General features: G+C 38.3%; 1 protein-coding gene across 4 annotated transcripts in view; it reads left to right on the top strand.

Annotated features, from left to right (window-relative positions):
• Window positions 1-2370: 2370 nt before the first annotated feature.
• mrps5 (mitochondrial ribosomal protein S5) overlaps window positions 2371-27360 on the top strand; it is a 79703-nt gene continuing 54713 nt past the window's right edge. For 2 of the 4 annotated variants that reach the window (XM_066696881.1, XM_066696879.1), the window contains exons 1-2: window positions 2371-2495; window positions 26351-26491. In XM_066696881.1, coding sequence (XP_066552978.1) covers window positions 2447-2495; window positions 26351-26491 — 190 coding nt within the window. In that variant the 5' untranslated portion in view covers window positions 2371-2446. The remainder of the gene's footprint in view (window positions 2496-26350; window positions 26492-27360) is intronic. The other 2 variants (XM_066696880.1, XM_066696882.1) reach the window with 2 other exon arrangements.

Here is a 27360-nt window from a genome sequence, read left to right as displayed (position 1 = left end):
TTTTCAACTGCTTAATTTTCTGTTAATAAGAAAATAAGTTAATAAAAAAAACTCTGTTCATATTCTGCAAGAATCATTAGCTATACTTGGTAATAAGTGATAATTGACTACAAAAACATGCTATTTTACAGTCAACACTCTCTTATCTTTCCACAGGAACATTATTAAAGTTCCTTTTGGGAGGAGCAAAAAAATAAGTCCATCCTCCTGTTGATGATGAAGAAGAGGACACAATACAAACTTTTTGAAAAGACCAAGAGCACTAAATGTGTATGTAGATTTTATAGTTATTTACAATTATGTTATTCTCCTTCTCTTTATGTAATAATACATTGTGTGTTATTTTCATGTGCCAACAATGCATTGATTGGTATCTGTAGGCCTTCTTGAATGATTTCAAATAATAAATCCACAAGCAGCCTAAATATCCATGTGTAGAGTCAAATTTTAACAAAAAATGATCCGGCCCCCATGAGGTCTCATTTGAACAAATCCGGCCCACTACCTAATATGAAGTTGACACCCCTGTCCTAGAGTTTCATGACTTTAATTCAATTAACTTTTAGTTATCCATTTATTTTACCTCATTCTTTTTCCGTATTTATGTTTACACACCTCTCAATTAATTCTCCATCCTCTCACATGTCCCAATCAATAATACCCCCAGAAAACCTGTGGCAACACTTTCCCTTCCCACAAACATTCACTCTTCAGCTTCCCAAGCTTCCTCAGCTTTCTGCAACTTCCTCAAACCTTCAAATCTTCCCTGATCCTTGCTAAACAGTTGTCTAAGTTATGTATTGCTGTATTTAATACATATACCATACCGTTATATTATATAATTATTATATCTAATGATTCCCAAGTACTTCAGGAAAGTAAGTTTCATGAAATGTGTACAGCAAATCACCTCCCTAACAAAGAGTTTGTGTGAGCACTAGGTCTCATAGGTCTTCATTGTTTCATCTTCCTCCTATTGAAGTCCAATCTACACTGGTATGTGTTACCGAAGCCAGATTGAACTGATCAATAGTTTACCTCTTACCTGCTCAGTGTATTTAGGGATTTTGTGTTATGACTAGGGACATCAAACACCTTGTCATGGAAATGACCGGCAAAGTTAAATTACAGCATTATAATTTCCCGAAGCACTTGGTTATTGCTTTATCCCATATCTAAGAAACCATCACTGAGTAATTGCTGTTTCCTCAAATTCTAATTTCTCTGTGTCTCTCTCTCCCTCCCTCTGACACTCTGTTTCTCTGTCTATCTCTCTCTATACACCGATCAGCCATAACATTATGACCACTGACAGATGAAGTGAATAACACTGATAATCTCGTTATCATGATACCTCTCAGTGGGTGGGATATATTAGGCAGCAAGTGAACATTTTGTCCTCAAAGATGTGTTGATCAAGCAGCCTAAATATCCATGTGTAGAGTCAAATTGATTTTAGCACTAAATTATCCGGCCCCATGAGGTCTCATTTGAACAAATACGGCCCACTACCTAATATTATTATTATTATTATTATTGTTATTTTTATTTCTTGGCAGATGCCCTTATCCAGGGCGACTTACAACATAAGTGATATGAGTTTGACACCCCTGCTCTAGAATCACCTATGGTAATATATAAGTAATACAAATGCTCCTTCACCCACATTCTGGCATTCTTCATTTGGACCCGTGAAGTCCTTTGGTCCGTGTGTCAAATTAGATGATCCAGTTTAACCTGATAGTGATACGTAATTTTATAATGTAAAATTAAAATGTGTACAGTAGGTTATACATGTGGCTAAAACGTTATTATTCTAATTTTATTTTATTACAATGTTGATAAGGTATTAATGTGGTTGAGTTATGTTCTCTTTTGTATTTATTTGTTTATCAAATTGTCTCATCGCTAAGCCTCCTATACTCTTATTTTTGTCTAGCCTAGTCGACAAAGATTAGTCACCTAAAGCTAAAGCAAATAAACAACAAAAAAACATTTCTGCAGCCGTCATAAAGAAGCATGTTAAAGGAAATTTAACACTGTGAAAGAACAAAAATGTATAAATATTTAAAACAGAGTCATATATGATTTACTTTTAAATGTGAATTGTAATGTCAGTAACTTCAAATGGCCATGCCACGTGTAAACGAACTGCTGCGCTCCAGCCTTGGCTTTCAAATAAAGTCTTCAAAGTACTCGATACCCTTTGAAAGGACCTTAGGCGTCATACAAAAAGCTTGTATTATTCGGCCTTTTTATTAAAAAATGTATCTAATATATGGAATACGTATTGCTTATCCAATGTATAGTTGTAAAACATTAAGTATGCCAACGAAATCCTAAACTTTCAAAGGTGTTTAAACAATATCTAAGATTTTTTTTTTTAAACAGGCAGTTTTCAGTCCTTAACATTCTTTACTCAGGACCCATCTTTCTCCACCAAAAAATGGCGGCGACCAGCTTGGTATGTTCTGCCCTTCGGATAACTGTAAGAGGTGAATACAAAATAATTATTTTACGTATCCGTGAAATGACTTAACAAAATTATTACAATATTTGAAAACGGAAATTATGCTTACATGCACGGGGGTTAGTTTAACTTGCAAATGTCAGATATGATCATATTTTAAGAGGAATGTGGTGGATGCTTAGAGAAAGTGTAAAAGGCTTAACGTAGAAAAAAATGTAGCTTAATGTGCTTTAAACATGACCATTACTTTTCTAACAATACGATTATGACGTTAAGCCCTGCATACATGTGAATATCGCTTAATGTGGAAAGAGCTTAATACTATACGCAAAACGTAAACATTTGTCCCCAAACTGTATTAACAATGACAAGATTGGTACTGCCCAGCCTGGTGCACAAAATATTGGATGTTTAAAATGAATTTAAAAGCATAATTTTCATGTTAAGCCCTATTGTAGCCAAGGTGAATTGGGATTAATGTGGTTTACGATGCTTACAACCTAACCATATGTGCCTAAACTGTATAAGGGTCAATGACTTGACGCATGAATTTTGGTGTCGCAAGCATATTACATGCATTTATTTGTTATTAAAACTGAATAATACGTCTCAACACTCCTATCTTTATTCACTGATAGGAGTATTATTCGTGAGTATTTAAAATTTTTGTAGCTATTAATCTCCGATCATCCAAAATGTCATACCGGATAACTGTCCACACCTAAAATGAAAATTAAAAAATGTTACAAAAACTCATAAAAAAACAACAACTATAAAACCTTAGATCTAACAGTTGGGCATAATTGTGTGAGTGTTTGCATTAATGTATAAAAATATTGCAAAAACTCTTATTTTAATTTAATTTTTACATGGAAAAAACACTTTTGTCCCCATATTGGGATTTCTTCCAATGTTATTCCAGACAGACATTCAGGAGCATTTGTACATCAGAATGCATTTTGCTAGCCATGTGACAGGACATTACATTATTCAGGAGATTATGAAGGACCCCCAGGTTGTACAGAAAGATGTTGATAATTTGACCTTTTCGAACACTGGTGCACAAGGGTACAAAATTGTGTGTCATACTGGACAACACTTAAAAAGCATTTATAATATTGTTTTTTTTTTTAAAGTATATTTAATATGAAAGATGACATTGAATAGTTGTAGGTCAAAGTAATACATTTATATAAATCAGGGATGTCAAAGATACTTGAAAATACAAAGTGAAAATGTCATAGCCTCCCTATAGCGCACTGGATTCAAAATCTACTGATTACAGGGTAGCTGCATTAACCACGGTATCTGAACCAGCTGTTCTGGACAAATGTATAGTTAATGAATTACTCAGATATTCAAACAAAATATGTAATTATTGTTGTTAATAGTTGTATGAAATTCTCCCATTTCTCAGGTCATGTTAGTGTTATTGTTTTCAGCTAATTATTTAGAATTAATTTAATTTATCTGAACCAGCTATTCTGGACAAATTTATAGTTACATATTCAAACACAGTATGTAATTATTGTTGTTAATAGTTGTATGAAATGCTTTATGTGGTACTTAAAATAGGCAATTTTGTTACACTTCTCTCTTCTACTTTTTGTAATTTTGGTGTGTTCATGTGCCAACATGCAATTTCTGATTGATTGGTACAGCTATTCTGGACAGACATTTGGTGTTTTATAACTATAACTTGCATTCTTTCAAATGTATAATTAATGAATAACACAGATATTCAAACACAATATGTAATTATTAATAGTTAACATTAATAGAAAACATGCTTTCTATGGCACTTATGATCGGCTATTTGTTGCACTTCTCTCTTCTACTTGAAATGTATTCTTGTCAATGTTGCATAGGAAAATGCTTTCTGTTCAACATGTATTTGTTGCAGTTCTCTCTTTTGCTTTATGTAATAATACATTGTGTGTTATTTTCATGTGCCAATAATGCATTGATTGGTATCTGTAGGCCTTCTTGAATGATTTCAAATAATAAATCCGCAAGCAGCCTAAATATCCATGTGTAGAGTCAAATTGATTTTAGCACAAAATTATCCAGCCCCCATGAGGTCTCATTTGAACAAATCCGGCCCACTACCTAATATGAGTTTGACACCCCTGATGGTTAAGTAATTGCCTGATCCAAGTTAAAACTTGTATTTTGTCATACCGGAAAACGATCACTTTGTTATCCAACAATGTCACTCGTTATCTGGAGTGACTTGCTTATACTTTTATTGTTTTTTGGAGTATTTTTAAGTGCGTAGGCATCACATTTACATTGACATGTTGTTTTAACAACACAATATCATATTTATAACATTATTTCTGTAGTTTTTTGCAATTTGTGTCTGTGTGGATGTCCTCAAATAACAAACGAGGTGGCAGATGTTCATGCCATGAAGCCATTTGCAGGTTTAAAGAGAATATATAAATCCAAGTTCAAAAATAGCATAATTCCTGTATATTTTAAATGTTATGATATCAAAACATTCAATATACTTTTTAATCTGTTGAAATGTTAATTAATTGAATTTAATTGACTTCATGTCATAAATTAGTTGTAACTTTGTTGTTACTGTTTAGTTTTTTTTTTAATGGCATATGTCTACATGTTTCCTGTATAACCTAAAAAATACTTACTGTGCTGAAAATATTTAATGTTTTTAAATCTTAAAATGTTTTACTGCTACTGTTTTATCAAAGCCTATGCCTTGAGTGGAATTGTATTGCATCAAAGTGACTGCTCACTTCTGATTATTTACTGTTAATAAAAAATAAAAATAAAAAGATACATTTAGTAACTCTCACTCTCATAAGAACATAAGAAAGTTTACAAACGAGAGGGGGCCATTCGACCCATCGTGCTCGTTTGGTGTTCATTAATATCTAAGTGATCCAAGGATCCTATGCAGTCTATTTTTAAATGTTCCCAAACTTTCAGCTTCTACCACATCACTGGGTAGTTTATTCCAGATTGTGACTACTCTCTGTGTAAAGAAGTGTCTCCTGTTTTCCGTTTTGAATGCCTTGAAGCCCAATTTCCATTTATGTCCCCGGATGTGTGTGTCCCTGCTGATCTGGAAAAGCTCCTCTGGTTTGATGTGGTCGATGCCTTTCATGATTTTGAAGACTTGGATCAAGTCCCCATGTAGTCTCCTCTGTTTCAGGGTGAAAAGGTTCAGTTCCCTCAGTCTCTCCGAGTAGGACTTTCCCTTCAGACCTGGAATAAGTCTGGTTGCTCTCCTCTGAACTGCCTCTAAAGCAGCAATAACCTTCTTGAAGTGTGGTGCCCAGAACTGTACACAGTATTCCAGATGAGGTCTAACTAGCGCATTGTACAGTCTTAACATTACTTCCCTTGTTTTAAATTCTACACTTTTGACAATATACCCTAGCATTCTGTTTGCCTTTTTTATTGCTTCCCCACATTGTTTAGATGGAGAAAGTGAGGAGTCCACATAGACTCCTAGGTCTTTCTCATGCGTTACTTCATCTAGATCTGTACCTCCCATAGTGTAATTATAGTGGACATTTTTGTTACCTGCATGTAATACCTTGCACTTGTCCACATTGAATTTTATTTGCCAGGTGTCAGCCCACAACTGAATATTATTTAAGTCCCTCTGAATAGCCTGTGCTGCCAAGATTGTATCTGCTGAGCCACCTATTTTAGTATCATCTGCAAATTTGACAAGTTTGCTAACTATCCCAGAGTCCAGATCATTAATATAGATTAGAAAAAGCAAAGGCCCTAGTACTGATCCCTGTGGAACTCCACTAACAACCTCACTCCAGTTAGAAGTGACTCCTCTAATTGACACCCTCTGTTTCCTATACATCAACCAGTTCATAATCCATCTACTTACATTACCCTGAATGCCTACAGCTTCCAATTTGAGGATCAGTCTTTGGTGTGGAACCTTATCAAAAGCTTTTTGGAAATCTAAGTATATCATATATGCTTTCACGTGATCTACAGCTGCAGGTGCATGTTCAAAAAATTCTAATAAATTAGTTAGACATGATCTGCCTCATCTAAACCCATGTTGAGTATCTCCAAGAATATGGTTTTCATTGAGATGCTCTTCTATTTTCTGTCTAATCATTTTTTCCAACATTTTACAGGTGATGCAGGTGAGACTGATTGGTCTGTAATTTCCTGGTTCAGTTTTGTCCCCTTTCTTGTGGATTGGTATGACATTTGCTGTTTTCCAGTCAGTTGGCACATCCCCTGTTCTAAGTGTCATTTGGAATAATCGAGTTAGCGGCCTATAAATAATTTCCCTCATTTCTTTAAGTACTGTTGGAAATATTCCATCTGGCCCAGGTGATTTGTTAGTTTTTAATTCTGCTAGTCGCTTTAGTACCTCCTCCTCATTTATCCGGATCTCTCTTAGGGTTTGACTGGACTGATTGTCAACCTGTGGCATGTCATCTGTTTTTTCTTTTGTAAAAACCTCTGTGAAATACTCATTTAGAACATTTGCAAAATCTTGTTCATTTTCCAAGATACCTCCATTTTTGCCCTTTATCTGTTTCACTTCCTCCTTTATTGACCGCTTGCTGTTGTAATATTGAAAAAAGCTCTTTGCATTGGTTTTAGCTCCAAGAGCTATGTTTCTTTCTATTTCCCTATTTGCTTTCCTGATCCCTTTCTTAAGATCTCTTTGCAGTTCAACATATTCCATGTATTTTGTTTCGTCACCATCCCTTTTGTATGTGCTATACAGCATTTTCTTTCTCTTGATATTTTTTTGCATACCTCTATTAAACCATTTTGGCCAGTGTTTTTTAGTCCTCAATTTGCTAAGTTTTGGTACAAATTGCTCCTGAGCCTCAAGTAGTATATTCTTAAAATATAACCATCCATTTTCAACTGAATCTGTATCCAGTGTGCTCCAGTCTACCTCTTCTAAGTACCTTCAAGGTTTGCTTTTCTAAAATTGTAGACCATTGTTTTAGACTTGGACCTTGTTTTTTGAAAGAATGCCTCAAAGCTAACCATATTGTGATCACAATTTGCCATTGGTTCTGTAACTACTGTCCCCCTGACTCTATCTTGGTAATTTGAAAAGATCAAGTCAATACATGCGCTCTCTCTGGTTGGTTCCCTGACAAATTGAGTTAGAAAGCAGTCATTTACCATCTCAACCATTTCCATTTCTGTTCTGTAGTCTCCACTGGGCTTTCCCAGTCTAAGTTTGGGAAATTGAAATCCCCCATTGTAACAGCCACATCCTTGCTACATGCAGTCCTGATTACACTGTACAATGCAGCATCTTTCTGAATATCTGAGTTCGGTGGCCTGTAACACACTCCTACCGCTAATCCTCCAGATCTCTTGTTCAAAAATTTCACCCACAGAGATTCTGTTCCGTTACTGGGATCTAATACAAGTTCTTCTGCCTCAATGTCATTTTTCACATATAATGCTCTCGGTTAAATACAGAATGATTTTTAAGTACATCTTTGCTGCTGAGACTATCTTTAGATATCATTTCATATGAAATGTCACAGTATGTCAATCTGAGTAACAATATCAGTCAGGTAGGACAACACAGATTTTTCATGTAAAATTACACGTTAGTGTCCTTGAGTTATGATACAACAATAATCATATAATTTTAACTAGAAATATTATGCTGTTAAAAACATTTTTAACATCCAATCTTTTGAGTACCAGTCTGGTAGGTGCCAATCTAGTCATTTATACAGTTTGGGCACAAATCGTTACGTTTTAAGTACAGTACATTGCATTTGGTGCATTCAATATTAAGCGATATTCACCTTGCTTACAATAGGGCTTAACAAGAAAATTATGCTTTTAAATTCACTTTCAACATGCAATCTTTCAGTCTGGGAGGTGCCAATCTAGCCATACAGTTTGGGCACAAATGGTTACGTTTTAAGTACAGTAAACCAAGTTAAGCCTTTTCAACATTAAGCGCATTCAACGTTAAGTAATTCACTGTAACAAGAAAATTATGCTTTTAAAATTATTTTAAACATCCATTATTTTGTGCACCAGCCTGGGTGGTGCTAGTCTTTTCATTTATACAGTTTGGTAACATGGTTACGTTTTAAGTACAGTAAGACACATTAAGCCCTTTCCACATGAAACGATATTCACATACATGACTTAACGTCATAATCGTATTGTTAATGTAACTGTCTCCATAGTTTATTTGTAGCATTAAGAAGAACCCAAATATAAACATACAAAGTTAGAAAAGTAATGGTCATTTTTTAAGCACATTAAACTACATTGAGCTTTTTTAAGCTTTTTTTTTTTTAAGTGTTAAGCATTTTAGACTCTCCCTTTGTTTTATGAGTTTATCTTTGCACATGGTGCACTTCCTGCCGATTCTATGAATGTCATACAGAGTCTATGGGATAGAGGTTGACCGATTTATCGGGGCCGATAACAGCGTTTTGATTACTAGCGTTTTTTGGGGTTGTACGCATTAATATCCCTGTTGTAGTGGATAAACACAGCATCTAGCGGTGAAATGAAAACCATCACTGACTTCCTCATGGAGTTTATTGTCACATGTGACTTGGCTCAGTGCACAGATGCTGCTTGCCTGGAAATTCAAATTGATGCGCGCTTACAACTTCGGTTGAGAGAAGATGTACGCATACAGGTTGTCAATCAAACATTGAGTACTTTGTGGCAGTATTATAAATAGCTAATTAGCACTTATATTCTAGAGCTTTCAGACAGCAACATTTACCCACTGGATTATTTTTTCTATGTAAATCTATGTATTTATTCTTGTAAATCAATTGTGTGGGTTACAAACATTGGTCGTTGGTGCGTACACTGTGATGCACTATATTATTCCAAAATAACAGCAGCCACCTATATCACTTGAAAATGCGACATGAAAATCTATTAATAGAACTACAATGCGTAGTGGAGTCTCGTGTTTATTTTATGTTTCGTTCTAACGTGTTTTTTTGAGAAATAACAAAGCACTTCTACTAAAAAAATAATAATCTACAATAATCTGTTTTAGCAGAGCCAGCGCATGTGCCATGACTGAGCCTGTGTGAGCGGCGGGTCAGTCAGGTGAGCAGCAGCTCTGCCCTCAGGCCATAGCTGACCACACCTCTGTGCGCCCGCAGCTTTATTTACATATCTACACTTTCTACAGCTAGCAGTTATATCTGAAAATAAGTAAAGTACCCAAAATTTGTTATTTCATTATTTGTAGTTTATTTCCAGGGCGACTTACAAAATATAAGCGAAATACAAAGTATTGCGTAGACTCTCCGTACTGTTTAGCATGATTTGTGCGCAGGTGGTAAAAGAGGTTAGTGGTGTTTGAGCCTGTTGTAGGTACCGGTCTGCAGCATATTTTGCAAAGTATGGTTTTCTGGTCCACGTCCGTGCGACAGAAGTAGCCCCTCTTTTAGGTACGAGCTCTTCATTTTGTCTTGCCTGGTTTGAGTCCTGTTCAGAATTACTCCGTCTCTTAACTTTTCAAGAATGCCTCTGTAATTGCACATTGCGTATTATGTTACCATTCCTATTGCGTTACCATGTACCTTTCACTGGTTATGATAAGTATTGCAACTATAATTATTGAATATGATTTTGATGCCCTATAGGACAGTTCAGGAAAATTTTTAACTTGTTTCTTCGTTCGTCATCAAATTGTGCAATATACTTAAATTGTCACAGGGCTTTAGCACTATATATATTCAATGTTGTTAATTAGTTTTTATGAATGTATTTTAACTTGTTTTTTGTGCGCATCGTCAAGAAAAGAGCATCATTCTAGGTCTTTAAAAAACGAGGATCTTTTAAGATCATGCACAGGATCCTACAGGATCTCATAAGTTCCTGCATCAGCTCATGTAGAATCCTATAAGATGATATCCTATGCCATATCCTAGGATCATGTGCTATTGTGTAGAAAAAATTATATGGAACATGCTACACTAGTTACTTGAAGGTAAAATAATAACGAGTACACACAAACAATTTTATTTGTTTGAAAGAAAATACAACAAATGAACAAACATACTGTGTACTAACTGGAGTTGATCCCGTGGTTAGCTCTGTACTAAACTAGTCTGCAAGTTAATACCCATTGCAAAGAACCTGTCGGCTGGAGTTCGTCCCCAGCTGTGGACTAAAAAAGGTCTCCATTGCAATGATCCCCAAAATCACTGCTTCTGCATTCTAGACGAGTCTAATGCCTCAGCACCACTGACCTTAAGTGTCCATGCCATGCCGGATTCATTTTTGTTAAATCTGGCCATTGTTGGAAGTCTGTCCCCTGTTGTTGGGGAGGCAGAGTGATTGTGTGATAGTGTTGTGTTTAGTTAAAAAAACAGACAGAAAACAACAGTACGACCAATAGAGCCTGACGTGGAAAGGAATTTGTTGGCTATTTCTTTCTTTATGCCTTACATGATTATTATTACATGATTACTATTTCTTAACATCCAGTGTGACTTAAATTGTTACAAGATATCATGTTATTTTTGACATTTACCCATTTATACCTGGAGCAATCTAGGTAAAGTACCTTGCTCAATGGTACAGCAGTGCCCCCACCTGGGATTGAACCCATGACCCCAGTGTGCTCCAGAGTCCAGAGTAGGGATGTTAATGATTAATTGAAGATCAATTAATTGTCAATAAGAATTTGATCAACGGCAATTAATTTGATCGATGTAGGCCACAATTTAGTAACAATACAGGACGCTATGTAATTGTTGTTGTAGGGAAAACTACCTGAAGAAGCTAGAGCGATAAAATCCATAGAAGGATGACACAAGCAAAAAGTTTTGGGATAACTTTGATTTAAGAAGGATCATGTTCACTGCAAATACTGTTATTCTGTGTTAAAATATAACGCCACGACTACGCCAATGTAGCACCTGACAAACAAACATCCTACCGCCTTGGTAAAGTTGACAGTTATGTGATTAAAGTCGAGTCGATGTTGACTAATTGCTGATGACGTCATTAATAAAAACACAACAGATGGGAATGCTTGCAACATGTCACAATTTGCAATTTATTTGCAAAATATTATACAGATGCTGACAGCTCATATGTTGCAACTAAATGGTAACAATGCAACAATAACACTAACTCCTATTTTAGTGCAAAAGAAAAATGATTGATACATGTCGGCATAACATAATAATGACACTCATGCAAGATCTAGGCTGTATGCCTACTCACTGTCACAGTCCTGCTCAGTCACAATTTTTGCTTTTCCATTCTGGTTTGCGCGTAAGAAGATGAGGGCATTGACTTGGGCTGGATGGAGGCTTGGGGTGCTGGTAGCTAGGACAGTCAAGTAGCTTTTGCAAATCTTGGCCAAATGGGGAAATTTGTCCTGGTTGCGGGCCCACCACTGCAGGGGGTTCTGCAGGGGGTTCTCCATGGTGGGAATATGTGGTGTGAATAAATATTCACTGACTTTTTCGGCTGCTGTGGAGTGGTGTCCCATTTTCCTCCCACTGTGATAGTGTGGCCCAAAAAGCTGCTCAAAATCTTGCTCAAGTTGGGCCTTTTTCCCAGTTATTGACTCACCTTCGTTATCAAATGTGTCCTCACAGTGTACATCCTCACCTAGGATGAAAATTATTTAGGCGTTAAATTCGCCACATCTGCGTGTATAATAACAACAACAACAGATCAGCATTTTATATCAATTATGCAATGCTTAGGGCTGTGCGATATGACGATATATATCGTGTGACGATAGAAAAACATCTATCATTTCAAATTATGCTCTATCGTTTATTTAGTTGGGTCTTTACGGCAGTATTTTTCGTCATTAAGACGCTTTGCGTAGAAATGTGCATTCAGACACACAAACAGACATGGAGGAGAGTGAACTGACACAGAATAACCACAATAACCAAAAGATAGTTTAATGCACAAGCGCACACGTTGCGCCCCGCTCTTGTCACCGGGCTGAACTCGATCGGCAAGCACCCCCGACAATACGCGATCGCACCCCCATCCCCGCTAATGCAAACATGCAGAAAGTTTCATTTTCTTTTTATTAAGATGTTGTAGTGGTACAACAGTTAATAATAATAATATTATTATTATTATTATTAACTATTTTGTATTAACACGTGCTGTACAGGTGAGCAGAATCGAAACGCGACAGTCAGAGAAGAAATGCACCTGTCTAGCAGATGTTAAATGCGCCACTATAAATCCGGCTGTGGTAAATCTACCTGAATCTGTACCATTTTACATTGCATGTGTTGTGTGATTACTATTACTTGTGTTATTGTTGTTATGTGACAGTAAATAATACTGTATATATAATATATATATATTCCATAACAACATAAGACACGTAATAGTAATCGCGCAACACTCGCGCTGTAATGTGTTGCATTCTGCATTTTACCATGACAGCGTGCATGTGGTATTTGTTAGTTTTGCATATTTAATGATTAACTTAATACTTGTAGTTTCAATGTCTTTAGTCTTATTTTGTAGCTTGATTGGATAAAAACAAGAAACTTCTGAAAATATAGAGAGATTAATTTTAAGTCATATCGCCCAGCCCTACTAGCGCAGCTTCATTCTGTGGACCCACCTTTTGCTGCAAGGTTGCAGCACTGGAATCAGCTGGTCCAGCAGCTCCCACTGTGATGCTCTCATGGCGAGTGACTTTTGGACAGCTGGTTTGGTGACTGTTTCATCTGCGAGCACAGATTGCACCGCGATCCTTTGCTCGAACAGCCACTGGAGCATTACGAATGTGGAATTCCATCGGACCGGACAGTCAGTCTGGAGTTTGATGGCTCTTTTGCCAAGTTGTTCCTGCCGTTTCTTCAGGGCACAAGTGGCCAACGCTGAGTGGCGAAAGTGGCTGACAACTCTCCTTGCTGCATCAATAGCCTTCGCAACGTCAGGTAAGACTAAGCCAGTCTTTGCTAGCTGTAGGTTGTGCCCGGTGCACCCCAGATCTTAGAGAAACATTTCACATAGCTCCATGGCTAAGTTCATGTTACTGGCATTATCGTGGACTGTGCAAAACACCAGTATGCCCCACTCCTTGATTATCTCAGACAGACGGTATGTCTGTCTGGCATCATAGATGTACACAGCACTCGGGCCTTCAGCTTCCATGTGTCGGTGATGTAGTGAGCTGTTACCGTAATGTATGGCTCCATGGTGGAGGATGTCCACAAGACAGTTGTTAGCGACACACTCTGACCTCTCATCTCCTTCACAATATTTTCACGCAGGCTGTCGTACTGGTGTTTGATAGTGTTCCATAGTGTGTTGTAAGATGGGACCTCGTAGCCAGGTTAATAAAAAGTGCAGTATTTCTCTAAAACCTTCGCTAATTGTCTGCTGTCGAGATGATTTGCATCGTACCCTACCTAACGTTAGCGGATGCCTTTTCAGAAGAGTGTGCTTTTCACTTGTACTTTTGTTGTACTTCAGGAAGGACTTGCATATTTTGCAAGTGACAGTTGCACAGGCTTCATCTTTAGTGAAGTATTTCCACACACTTGATTTACCACTGCTGCTTTGCTGCAATGATGCACCAGGCTCCTCACCTGTTGTCTTCTGCAAGGCGGCCATGTTGTTAGTGTCAAAATCACATGATCAGCGACTAGTCAACGTCAAGCGTAAAGCGTCATGGCAGAGCATTAAAGTCGACAAGTCGACTAGTCCGTGCAACCCCTACACCTTGGCAAGTCGTTTGTCCTCCTCTCAAACAACCATTACATCAATGTTAGCTAGAAATAACTAATGAACATCGGGCAGAGAGGATAACACAGGAGATTTGCTGATTAACAGAGAAAGATATGATGGCAATTAATATTGTTGACACCGAAGGTTTTCAGGGCTTAATGAATTTGGTTGAACTGGGATATAGCATTTCATCGCGAGGCACAGTCATCGGGTGCATGGGAAGGCGCTACAGAGGAAAGAAAGCAGATCTTAAAGCACATTTGGCTTCAATAGAGAAGGTGGCCCTAACTACCAACTGCTGGACTGCCTTGACCATGGAGAGTTAACTGCAATTACATCAGCGGACCACATTGCAGAAAAACTAAACGAGGTAGTGGATATATGGGGACGTACTACCAGAGTCATTTAAATGTAATACTCATCCAAAGATGGTGAGTCCGATAGTTGTTTTGTTCTTTTTAAATATAGGTTAAAAACACCTTATATTTCATTGATCTTTTGACTCCATTTCTGTTTTAAAATATAATGTTTTCATGTTTAATCCAAAAATGAGGTAAGGGCCTGGCACAGGTTTTCTGATATGTGGTTATTTAGATGGTGTCAAATATGTCCACGTCTTGTTAAAATAAAGATTAATTTAGGAAAAAACACACATTGGAGATTTTCTGTCATAGGCAAAATCCCCCACTTTTTAATAAGATTAATGGATTGATTGATCTTTAATGATGTCGATGGTTGATTAAGGAGAAGTCTTCAAATTTGCAACCCTAGTCCAGAGCCCTAACCACCACTCCACTCTACTACCCTCTTGGTTGGAGACAGTGTAATAAATACACACTTCTATAAATAAATATTAGGAAGAGTTAAACGTGTATAGACATTTTATTCAGACGTGTTAACGTAAGAACATTTTGCTATTTTTAATAATTTAAATAATTATTGTAATTATCTTCACAATACACTCACCTAAAGGATTATTAGGAACACCTGTTCAATTTCTCATTAATGCAATTATCTAATCAACCAAACACATGGCAGTTGCTTCAATGCATTTAGGGGTGTGGTCCTGGTCAAGACAATCTCCTGAACTCCAAACTGAATGTCTGAATGGGAAAGAAAGGTGATTTAAGCAATTTTGAGCGTGGCGTGGTTCTTGGTGCCAGACGGGCCGGTCTGAGTATTTCACAATCTGCTCAGTTACTGGGATTTTCACGCACAACCATTTCTAGGGTTTACAAAGAATGGTGTGAAAAGGGAAAAACATCCAGTATGCGGCAGTCCTGTGGGCGGAAATGCCTTGTTGATGCTAGAGGTCAGAGGAGAATGGGCCGACTGATTCAAGCTGATAGAAGAGCAACTTTGACTGAAATAACCACTCGTTACAACCGAGGTATGCAGCAAAGCATTTGTGAAGCCACAACACGTATAACCTTGAGGCGGATGGGCTACAACAGCAGAAGACCCCACCGGGTACCACTCATCTCCACTACAAATAGGAAAAAGAGGCTACAATTTGCACAAGCTCACCAAAATTGGACAGTTGAAGACTGGAAAAATGTTGCCTGGTCTGATGAGTCTCGATTTCTGTTGAGACATTCAAATGGTAGAGTCAGAATTTGGCGTAAACAGAATGAGAACATGGATCCATCATGCCTTGTTACCACTGTGCAGGCTGGTGGTGGTGGTGTAATGGTGTGGGGGATGTTTTCTTGGCACACTTTAGGCCCCTTAGTGCCAATTGGGCATCGTTTAAATGCCACGGCCTACCTGAGCATTGTTTCTGACCATGTCCATCCCTTTATGACCACCATGTACCCATCCTCTGATGGCTACTTCCAGCAGGATAATGCACCATGTCACAAAGGTCGAATCATTTCAAATTGGTTTCTTGAACATGACAATGAGTTCACTGTACTAAAATGGCCCCCACAGTCACCAGATCTCAACCCAATAGAGCATCTTTGGGATGTGGTGGAACGGGAGCTTCGTGCCCTGGATGTGCATCCCACAAATCTCCATCAACTGCAAGATGCTATCCTATCAATATGGGCCAACATTTCTAAAGAATGCTTTCAGCACCTTGTTGAATCAATGCCACGTAGAATTAAGGCAGTTCTGAAGGCGAAAGGGGGTCAAACACAGTATTAGTATGGTGTTCCTAATAATCCTTTAGGTGAGTGTATATGCTAGTAGATATGCCTTTTAAACTGCACAACTTGACTTTCTTAACTTATTACCCTTACTACAGATTTGTAACTGCAAACAACACTTTTTTCCGCATTATTTTTCATTTACTTAGCGGACGCCATGGCAGGTTACAGAAACAAAACATACACGTTTCATGATTAATCATACAGTAACAGCACCTACAATATAGCAGGTTATAATTTAACTAAAGTGTGCATATTTCAGTTATGGCGTTTATGGACAAATTAATGCATTTATTAAACCAGTCCTTAATGTTTTAGAAGGAAACCCAGATCTGCTGTATTAATTAATTAATTAATTTAACTTGTAAATGGAAACATGTTAACTAAATCATGTTCGCCTTCATACTGATTATCTCTGTGGAGCTGTTATACAACAGACCTGCACACCATTCAGTTGTTAATAAAATATTAATCAAATCGTCTGCTACCACTCTTTGTTCTACTTGTCATGCCACTGCACCGGGGTCCTGTGAAATCCGTGTTCGACAAGTTTTTAATACACTCGGATATTAACTGTATGCAGTAATTGTTTGTATATGTGGACTTCAAAACTGTAATTTCTTCATGATCACACACTGCACTTCATAATGTAGTTGATGTGTATCTGATGCATTTCTCTTCCCTGTCTGTCTACAAGTCAAGCACACCTCTCCTTCGTTAGTGGGTATGATGGATGCTTACGGCCACATCTGGCACCAGATACTTAAGCATCCAGAAAACCTGGACGTGTTCGGACGCCAGTGGAAATGGGGCATAACAAGTATGGGACTAACTTAGTCCTACTCTTGCTAACTATAACTGTCAATCAATCAATCAATTTTTATTTGTATAGCGCCCTTCACAGGGTAGCCACAGAGCGCTTTACAGACTGGTAAACATACAACAAATCTACAGCAAAATAAAATGCATAAATACAATAAAATATAGACCTGTAAACATTTTACATGATCTAGAATAAAGTGAGTGAACATTTAAGTAAATAAACCATTTAGGCATGGAGGAGAGAAAAACAAAAAACTCCTATGGATGGCATGTAGGAGAAAATGAATCTCTGGGGGTCCACGGCCTAAGCCTAAGCCTAACTATACTGGCTGGAGGGGAGGCAACCATTAGGCCTAGGCCTAGGCCTAATGGTTGCCTCCCCTCCAGCCAGTATAGTTATTACAGCAGCAAGGATATCAGAAAGTTCTTTATCGGTGCTGCTGGCTGTGGTCTTCCCTCTGGAGGAGGCCTCTCGCTGGCCATCGGGGGTGGGGGGGTTGGACCATCAACAGACTCGCTCGTCTCTAATAAAATAATAACACTGGCGTGCCCTACTTCGGAGGACTGAAACACGTCATTCAATACTTTTAACAGGGCCGTTTCTGTACTATGGCCGGAACGGAAGCCTGATTGGAATTTTTCATAAAGATGATTATCGGTTAAAAAAGCTTGCAATTGGTTTGCAGCTACTTTCTCTAGAACCTTAGAAAGGAAGGGAAGGTTTGAGATATGTCGATAGTGTTTAAGTGGGTTTGGGTCGGCACTGGATTTCTTAAAAAGTGGTTTAATTACAGCTATTTTAAACGATTCAGAAACAGATCCTGAGGATAAAGAGACATTAATATTATTGTTTATTGCGTTCTCCCCTTGTTAATTAATGGGAGAGATTGTTTTAGCAGTTTAGTGGGTATAGGGTCTAGTGCGCAGGTGGTTGTTTTCATTTTAGTAATTAAGGAGACCAATTCCTGGCTATTTACTACGTTAAACGAGTCCAAGGTAGTCTAATGCCGTTAACTTTGCTATTGAAATGATCTATGAAGTCACTGCAGGTGAAATTGGGGGGGATAACCTCTGAAGGCTTTACCTGCTGGTTAGTAAGTGTCGCTATTATATTAAAATGAAAATGCGGTTTATTCTTATGCGTCTTTATTAAATTGGAGTAGTAGGCAGACCTAGCAGAGGACAGGGCCTGCTTGTATCTTATTATACTGTCATTCCATGCCATATGGAAGACCTCTAGTTTTGTTTCTCTCCATTTACGCTGCGGCATTCTGTTTTAAGTGAGCGAGTGTGTTCGTCAAACCATGGTGAGTGTTTTGTTGGTTTAATTTGTCATGTTCTTAATGGGGCTACTGTATCTAAAGCAGTGCTTAGTGTATTGTTGAAATTATTTAATAATGAATCTGCAGATCTTGTTTTGATAAAACTAGCATTTGGCAAGAGTATTGAATTTATGAATAGCAGTGGGATTTAGGCAGCGAGTTTCTATGTTCTTCTCCTATGTGTCTGATTTTACTCAAGGCAGCTCAAATGTAATAAGGCAGTGGTCGGAAATCATCTGGTTTTGGGGTGATATTATTAGGTTGTGAATTTGTACCCCACGGGTAATAACTAGATCTAGTGTGTGATTGTGACGATGTGTGGGTCCAGACACATGCTGAGTGAAGCCTACAGACTCCAATAGGGACAAGAAACTAACAGTAAGGGGGGTTGTCTTTAATGTCAATATGTATGTTAAAGTCCCCCAAAATAATGAGTTTATCATAATGTATGGCTAAGTCAGATAAGAGATTGCTAAATTCGGTCATAAAAAAGGAATAGGGGCCTTGGTGGCCTATAAATAGCTATAAGCTGAAGAGGTGGATTAAGCCTAAATTCTACCTTGTGAATTTCAAAAGATATGAAGCTGTCTAATGGCTTAGTAGACAAGCGCAGGTCTGTGCGGTAGATGGTGGCCAGCCCTCGCCCACGGCCTGTTGCACGGGCCTTCTGGTAGTAAGAGTAATCATTAGGGGAGGCTTCTACTAATGGAATAGTGTCATCTGGTCTTAACCAGGTCTCAGTCAAGGTGAGCACATCTATGTGTGTGTCAGTTAAGGTGTCATTTATTAAGGCTGCTTTGCTAGGTAGTCAGCGGATGTTTAAGACAGCAAGCTTATACATGGGAGAAGTAATGTGAGCAGGTAATTTCTGTCTTGTAGTTTTAACTATTATTAGATTGTTGAAACGAGGGCCCCGAGAGGAAGGAATACATCCAAGCCAAATTACTGTTTTAATAGGATAACTATTCATTTTGTTTGTTTGTCAGGACTATGTACTTTATTGGATGCCCCCAGGCAGGGATCTAGGATCGGGGACAGGCTATGCTGGGAGTTACAGGCAAACTGCAGTGTAGGACTGCGAGCCTGCAGCCTGACCGGTGCTCTGAGGAGTCACGTTTTTAAACAACTAGCTATGTTATCAGATAACATCAGCGCTCCTCTCCAGCTTGAATGGAGCCCATCTCTTCTGTATAAGCCAGGCCTTGCCCAAAAACAATCCCAATTGTTCACAGAAACGAAATTATTTGATGCACACCAGCTTGTCAACCAGCTATTTAGAGAGGACAGCCTGCTGAAGGCCTCATCCCCTCTGTGTAATGTTGGTAGCGGGCCAGAGACCATTATATTCTGACATCGTTTTTTCACTGTTTTGCATAGCGATGCAAAATTTATTTTTAAAATCTCTGATTGTCTATGTCTAATATCCTTAGTGCCAGCGTGAATAACCAGAGTAGAAACTTTGCCGCCTGGCAGTTCGTCCAATTTAGCTTCAATGTCAGAGACTCTGGCGGTCCGAATGGCAGACTGGTGCGCCGGAGCTCTAGCTCTTGATTTCGCGCTTCTAGAGCCTCTTTTTACCAAGACCCAGCGATCCTGCTGTGACTGTGCGGCCGCCGGTGTGGGCCTCTCGCTAGCTACAGAGGACGGATCCGTGATTCTACGGACCGAGTCAAGCCAATTTTCGGCTTTTTTTTATATTTCTAAGAGTATCTACGTGCTCCTCCAACACGTGTACTCGTTCTGCCAACTCCTTATTAACTGTGCATTTTGTGCAAGTAAAATTATCATTTTGGTCGGCGGATCTAACCATGGTAAATATGCTGCACGACACACAGTAAATGGCATTAGAAAAAGACATATTAGCAGTACTCCCCTTTTGCGTGCCGCTGTTGTTTTTGCTTCTCTTCTCGGAGGCAGATCTGCGGCGCAGGCGCTCCTGTGTGAGTCGCTGTTGTTGTTGCTCTTGCTTCACTTCTGAGGCGCAGAAAACCCAGTCACATCCGCACATCTGCTGTCTCGCTCGATCGCTCGCTCTCTCAGGTCTGGCTTCTTCTTCAAATAGAGCTGAAAAAACAGCTCATAGTCCTAAAATTGAATGTAATGGAGGATTTTTAGTCTTCAGACATAGTGAATTAACTGTTCAGATGCAAAAGTTCTTAACATGTATCTAATACTACTATTATTAGTCACTTTACTACTTGCATGTAGTTTTAGGCTAGTAGTTGTACATTACATTTCAAAAACACAAGTAGCTCTGAGCATCACAGGGGGTAGTTGACATGCAGGGATTTTAACTTGTGAAGTGATGATTCGCATGCACGTTTGGTATCAGTTATGTGGCCAAGAAAAATCGCCCAGAGAAGGACTTGAGTAAATTAGGAAAAACAAGAAAGCATACCCATTCCAAATATAAACAGTATTAATCTTATATCCTTAAATGTCTGCATTATAGAAGTGCAAGATTTAAAGGTAAAGTAAGTTACCGATGGATGTTTCATTGTTAACAATGTTGTATTTTATGTTAATAATAATGGTTTTTCTATTATCATTATGCTTTCTTTTTTGTGGGTCTTTTGTACTTTACATCATGTTGTAATCTGACCTTTAACACACTAATACAAATTATTAAAGCCACATGGCTTTATAGAAATACACTGCTCAAGAAAATGTTTTAAATACATTTATTAATAATTGTAAATATTTAGAATTGAGAACCATGCAAGAGGTCAATAAAGGAGGAAGTGAAACAGATAAAGGGCTGTGAAGTAGATAGGTATGACCAGTTGACCAATGATGTAAAAATGCAGCAGTCAGCATTAATGTCCAAAAACACCAGGGTTTATTGAATTGGTGAAAGAACTGGCCACCAAGAAGCTGTCAGCCTAATGAATATACGAAACTAACAAACTTCCACAAACTATATTACCAAAAAAAAATCAAACAAAACAAACAAACAAAAGAAGCAAATTCTTGGCTTTACACCTTTCAGAATCAAAACAGCTCTTTCTTTGAATATTCTGACCAATGTCCTACTCGGAGAGACTGAGGGAACTGAACCTTTTCACCTTGGAAAAGAGGAGACTAGGTGGGGACTTGATCCAAGTCTTCAAAATTATGAAAGGCATCGACCACATCAAACCAGAGGAGCTTTTCCTGTCACCCGGGGACACAAATGGAAATTGGGCTTCAAGGCATTCAAAATGGAAATTGGGCTTCAAGGCATTCAAAATGGAAAACAGGAGACACTTCACACAGAGAGTTGTCACAATCTGGAACAAACTACCTAGCAGTGCTTTAATTAATTAGCTATTAGTGCTGTCAGCCTTATTCAGGTGATTGATTATTTTGCCATACAAAAAAAAGTATTACTGTAAAGTCCCTTTCTGTCACTTTTTAGTCTTTTTTTCAAAATATTGCCCAATTTCTCTAAATCTTACGCCCTGAAACCTCATACCATGGGAGAACATATGATTATCAATAAATAATATTATTAATATTGATCATTGTCATGTAACATATGTATTATTCATGATTTGAGAATTAAATGTATTAGGTATTATAAGTCTGAACGTCTTCTTACAATATAGGCCTATTTGTATTGATATTAATTTTACATTAAACCATATTAATATTTTAGTTGACTTTTATTTAATTTGACTTTTAGGGTTTCAACATGTGTTCCATTAACCCACTTATAGATAGCAGTATAGACAATACATAAAGTGGGGATCCTACAGGATTATGTCAATAATTATGACATTTGTAACATTCAAGGAATGCATACATACTTCCTAACTGCTAAATACTTACCTACAGTGAGGGAAAAAAGTATTTGATCCCCTGCTGATTTTGTACGTTTGCCCACTGACAAAAAAAAAGATCAGTCTATAATTTTAATGGTAGGTATATTTTAACAGTGAGAGACAGAATAACAAAAAAATCCAGAAAATCGCATTTCAAAAAAGTTATAAATTGATTTGCATGTTAATGAGTGAAATAAGTATTTGACCCCTTCAACTTAGTACTCCAAGTCATTAAGGTTTCGAGGCTGACGTTTGGCAACTCGAACCTTCAGCTCCCTCCACAGATTTTCTATGGGATTAAGGTCTGGAGACTGGCTAGGCCACTCCAGGACCTTAATGTGCTTCTTCTTGAGCCACTCCTTTGTTGCCTTGGCTGTGTGTTTTGGGTCATTGTCATACTGGAATACCCATCCACGACCCATTTTCAATGCCCTGGCTGAGGGAAGGAGATTCTCACCCAAGATTTGACGGTACATGGCCCCGTCCATTGTCCCTTTGATGCGGTGCAGTTGTCCTGTCCCCTTAGCAGAAAAACACCCCCAAAGCATAATTTTTCCACCTCCATGTTTGACGGTGGGGATGGTGTTCTTGGGGTCATTCCTCCTCCTCCAAACACGGCGAGCTGAGTTGATGCCAAAGAGCTCGATTTTGGTCTCATCTGAGACCACTTTCACCCAGTTCTCCTCTGAATCATTCAGATGTTCATTGGCAAACTTCAGACGGGCCTGTACGTGTGCTTTCTTGAGCAGGGGGACCTTGCGGGCGCTGCAGGATTTCAGTCCTTCACGGCGTAGTGTGTTACCAATTGTTTTCTTGGTGACTATGGTCCCAGCTGCCTTGAGATCATTAACAAGATCCTCCCGTGTAGTTCTGGGCTGATTCCTCACCGTTGTCATGATCATTGAAACTCCACGAGGTGAGATCTTGCATGGAGCTCCAGACCGAGACAGACTGACAGTTATTTTGTGTTTCTTCCATTTGCGAATAATCGCACCAACTTTTGTCACCTTCTCACCAAGCTGTTTGGCGATGGTCTTGTAGCCCATTCCAGCCTTGTGTAGGTCTACAATCTTGTCCCTGACATCCTTGGACAGCTCTTTGGTCTTGGCCATGGTGGAGAGTTTGGAATCTGATTGATTGATTGCTTCTGTGGACATGTGTCTTTTATACAGGTAACGAGCTGAGATTATGAGCACTCTCTTTGAGAGAGTGCTCCTAATCTCAGCTTGTTACCTGTATAAAAGACACCTGGGAGCCAGAAATCTTCCTGATTGATAGGGGATCAAATACTTATTTCCCTCATTAACATGCAAATGAATTTATAACTTTTTTGAAATGTGTTTTTCTGGATTTTTTTGTTGTTATTCTGTCTCTCACTGTTAAAATACACCCACCATTAAAATTATAGACTGATCATTTCTTTGTCAGTGGGCAAACGTACAAAATCAGCAGGGGATCAAATACTTTTATTCCCTCACTGTATATAACATATTCAAGGTGACTGAATTTTATTTTGTTATTAGGCTAATTCCTTTGTCTTGATCTTCAAGGTTCTTTATCTTGTATTGCTGAACAGGATCCTATGGGGATCCTAAAGGTTCTTGTAGGATCCTATAGGATCATGTCATGATTACTACCAGATAATACACAGTATTCCAGATGAGGTCTAACTAGTGCATTGTACAGTCTTAACATTACTACCCTTGTTTTAAATTCTACACTTTTGACAATATACCCTAGCATTTTTTTGTTTTGTTTTTTGCTTCCCCACATTGTTTGGATGGGGAATGTGAGGACTCCACATTCCTAGGTGTTTCTCATGCGTTACTTCTTCCCCTTTGTTTCCTAAACATCAACCAGTTCATAATCCATCTACTTACATTACCCTGAATACCTACAGCTTCCAATTTTAGGATCAGTCTTTTGTGCAGAACCTTGTCAACAGCTTTCTGAAAATCTACATATCATATATGCTTTCACATGATCTACAGCTGCAGTTGCATGTTAAGGAAACTAATAAATTAATAAGTTGGCATTATGTTGTAAGTCACCCTGGATCCTTATCTTGGATCCATTTTGGCCAATGTTTTTTGGTCCTCAGTTTTGCTAAGTTTTGGTACAAATTTGTCTTGAGCCTCTAGCAGTATTATTCTTGAAATATAACCATCCATTTACACCTGAATCTGTATTATTATTTATTTCTTAGGACATGCCCTTGTCTAGGGTGACTTACAAAATATAAGCGCAATACAAAGTGCAATAATACAGTGCAATTCAAGGCATAATACATTTTACAAATTCACTGTATCCAGTGTGCCCCAGTCTAACTCTTCTAAGTGCTGCCTCATACCTTCAAGACTTGCTTTTCTAAAATTGTAGACCATTGATTTAGACTTTGTCCTTGTTTTTGAAAATATGCATCACAGCTAACTATATTATGATCGCAGATCACCAGTTTGCCATTGGTTCTCTAACTAATGCCCTTCTGACTCTATCTTGGTCATTTGAAAATATCAAATCAATGCATGCATTTTCTTGGGTTTGGTTCCCTGACAAAGTGAGTGAGTGAAAGCAGTCATCGTCCATCTCAATAATTTCTATTTCTGCTTCTGTAGTCCCAACTGGGCTTTCCCAGTCTATGTTTGGGAAATTGAAATCCCCCATTATAACAGACACATCCTTGCTACATGCAGTCCTGATTACATTGTACATTGCAACATCTTTCTGAATATCTGAATTGGATGGTCTGGAACACACTCCTACCACTAATCATCCAGATCTTTAATTCAGAAGTTTAACTCAAAATTATTCTGTTTCATTAGCAGGTCTAAGTTGAGTTCTTCTGCCTCAATGTCATGAAGGTTTTAATTGTGCACTATCCATTATACACCGATCAGCCATAACATTATGACCACTGACAGGTGAAGTGAATAACACTGATAATCTCGTTATCATGGCACCTGTCAGTGGGTGGGATATATTAGGCAGCAAGTGAACATTTTGTCCTTAAAGTTGAAGTGTTAGAAGCAGGAAAAATGGGCAAGCGTAAGGATCTGAGCAACTTTGACAAGGGCCAAATTGTGATGGCTAGACGACTGGGTCAGAGCATCTCCAAAACTGCAGCTCTTTTGGGGTTTTCCCGGTCTGCAGTGGTCAGTACCTATCAAAAGTGGTCTAAGGAAGGGAAAGCGGTGAACCGGTGACAGGGTCATGGGCGGCCAAGGCTCATTGATGCACGTGGGGAGTGAAGGCTGGCCCGTGTAGTCCGATCCAACAGATGAGCTACTGTAGCTCAAATTGCTGAAAAAGTTAATACTGGTTCTGATAGAAAGGTGTCAGAACACACAGTGCATCGCAGTTTGTTGTGTATGGGGCTGTGTAGCCGCAGACCAGTCAGGGTGCCCATGCTGACCTCTGTCCACTGTCTGATGAATCACGAGTTCAAGGTGTTGACTTGGCCTCCAAATTCCCAGATCTCAATCCTGTCAACCATTTTTGTGATGTGGTCTAGTGGAGTCCATCCCTCGACAGGTCACGGCTGTTTTGGCAGCAAAAGGGGGAACTACACAATATTAGGCAGGTGGTCATAATGTTATGGCTGATCGGTGTATATATGTAGTTTTGTGATTATTTTTTTTTCTTGGTGTGTTTTCCAGTTAATATACCTGCTACAGTGGAATTAATACGTTCTACTTGTTTAAATTGCATTTAGTTCCGTTATTGTAAAACGAGCATTTTAATTTTTACATCCACCAGCATAAGTAGACTGGCCCTCTGGCAATTCTGGCAAATGCCAAAAGGGCTGGTCCCTGTTTTAGTTCGGTGGGCCGGACGATTCCCATGTGGACCAGTCGCTCCGTGTAGACACCCGGACGGTACATCGCCAACCAGCCCTTGCCAGCCCCTTTTTACCCCTCCTATGAATGCATTAATGCAAGTTGTCAAAAATCCCACAAGTGATTACCAATGCAAAAGTTAAAAAAAAATATATTTTTTAATTTTAATTTTGTTGTATTGTCAGTTTGCCAATTATACTGTTTTAATTCCTACCTTACAATTGTGTTACAGGGGGTGTGCCAGTACCAACAATTGGGAGCTTCTATGGGTTCTCTTCTCTTTCTCTGCCTTCAAAAACCAGCTGGTCAGTCTTTGTAGCCGCCCCCAGCATCTCATTGCTTCAGTGCAGACATGGCAGCTTTTTCAACAAGTGTAAGTGTCATCTGTTCCTGATTAATTTGCAGATTTCCTTTTAAGTATGTCTTCCAGGTTATGCATGTGTTTATAAAACATAAGGTTGAACACTTTAAAGGGATTTATTACATTTATTAAAACTTTACATTTCCCATGATTTGACCCCTTTCACACTTATGCTGGCTCTGGGCTGCCTCAAATATAGTCAGTTTTTATGACCCCATTCACAGTTGAGGTTTTAGGAGGCCTAAGTGTGTTCACGTATGGAGACCTAAAAAGGAGACCTAAACGAATCTGCTAAAACAAATCAGTTATGCATGACATTAGGTCTGCTTACAGGTGTATGCTATGTATTTATATCACAACTAATTAATATTGATTTATAGGCTTTTGATCGCTTCTCTATTTTCTATTTCTATTTTTCTATTTTCTGAAAGTAAACTTAACCTTTTGCAGCCGAAGCTTTCTAATAAAATTTAAAAATACATGATGACAAGACGTGGGATTTGCAGCTTGGTTCAATGGGGAATCAAATTAATATACTTCCCTTTTCAAATGTCTGTAACTTTGGTTATATAAGTATACAAGTGCTGTTATACAATTTGCCCAAAAGTGAAGCACATTTAGTAGGACATCTACATTAAATCACAAGATATCATATGCATTATCAATAGCCTATTGAGATTTATAATATGAAACGTGTATTACATACATACACACAAACACAGTGTATGTATATATATATACAGTGAGGGGAAAAAAGTATTTGATCCCCTGCCGATTTTGTACGTTTGCCCACTGACAAAGAAATGATCAGTCTATAATTTTAATGGTAGGTGTATTTTAACAGTGAGAGACAGAATAACAACAAAAAAATCCAGAAAAAC

The sequence above is a fragment of the Amia ocellicauda genome, chromosome 23 (assembly GCF_036373705.1).
Source record: "Amia ocellicauda isolate fAmiCal2 chromosome 23, fAmiCal2.hap1, whole genome shotgun sequence".
Classification (NCBI taxonomy): Eukaryota; Metazoa; Chordata; class Actinopteri; order Amiiformes; family Amiidae; genus Amia; species Amia ocellicauda.
Note: the sequence above shows the minus strand (reverse complement) of the source record. Positions and strands in the feature narration are given on the sequence as shown.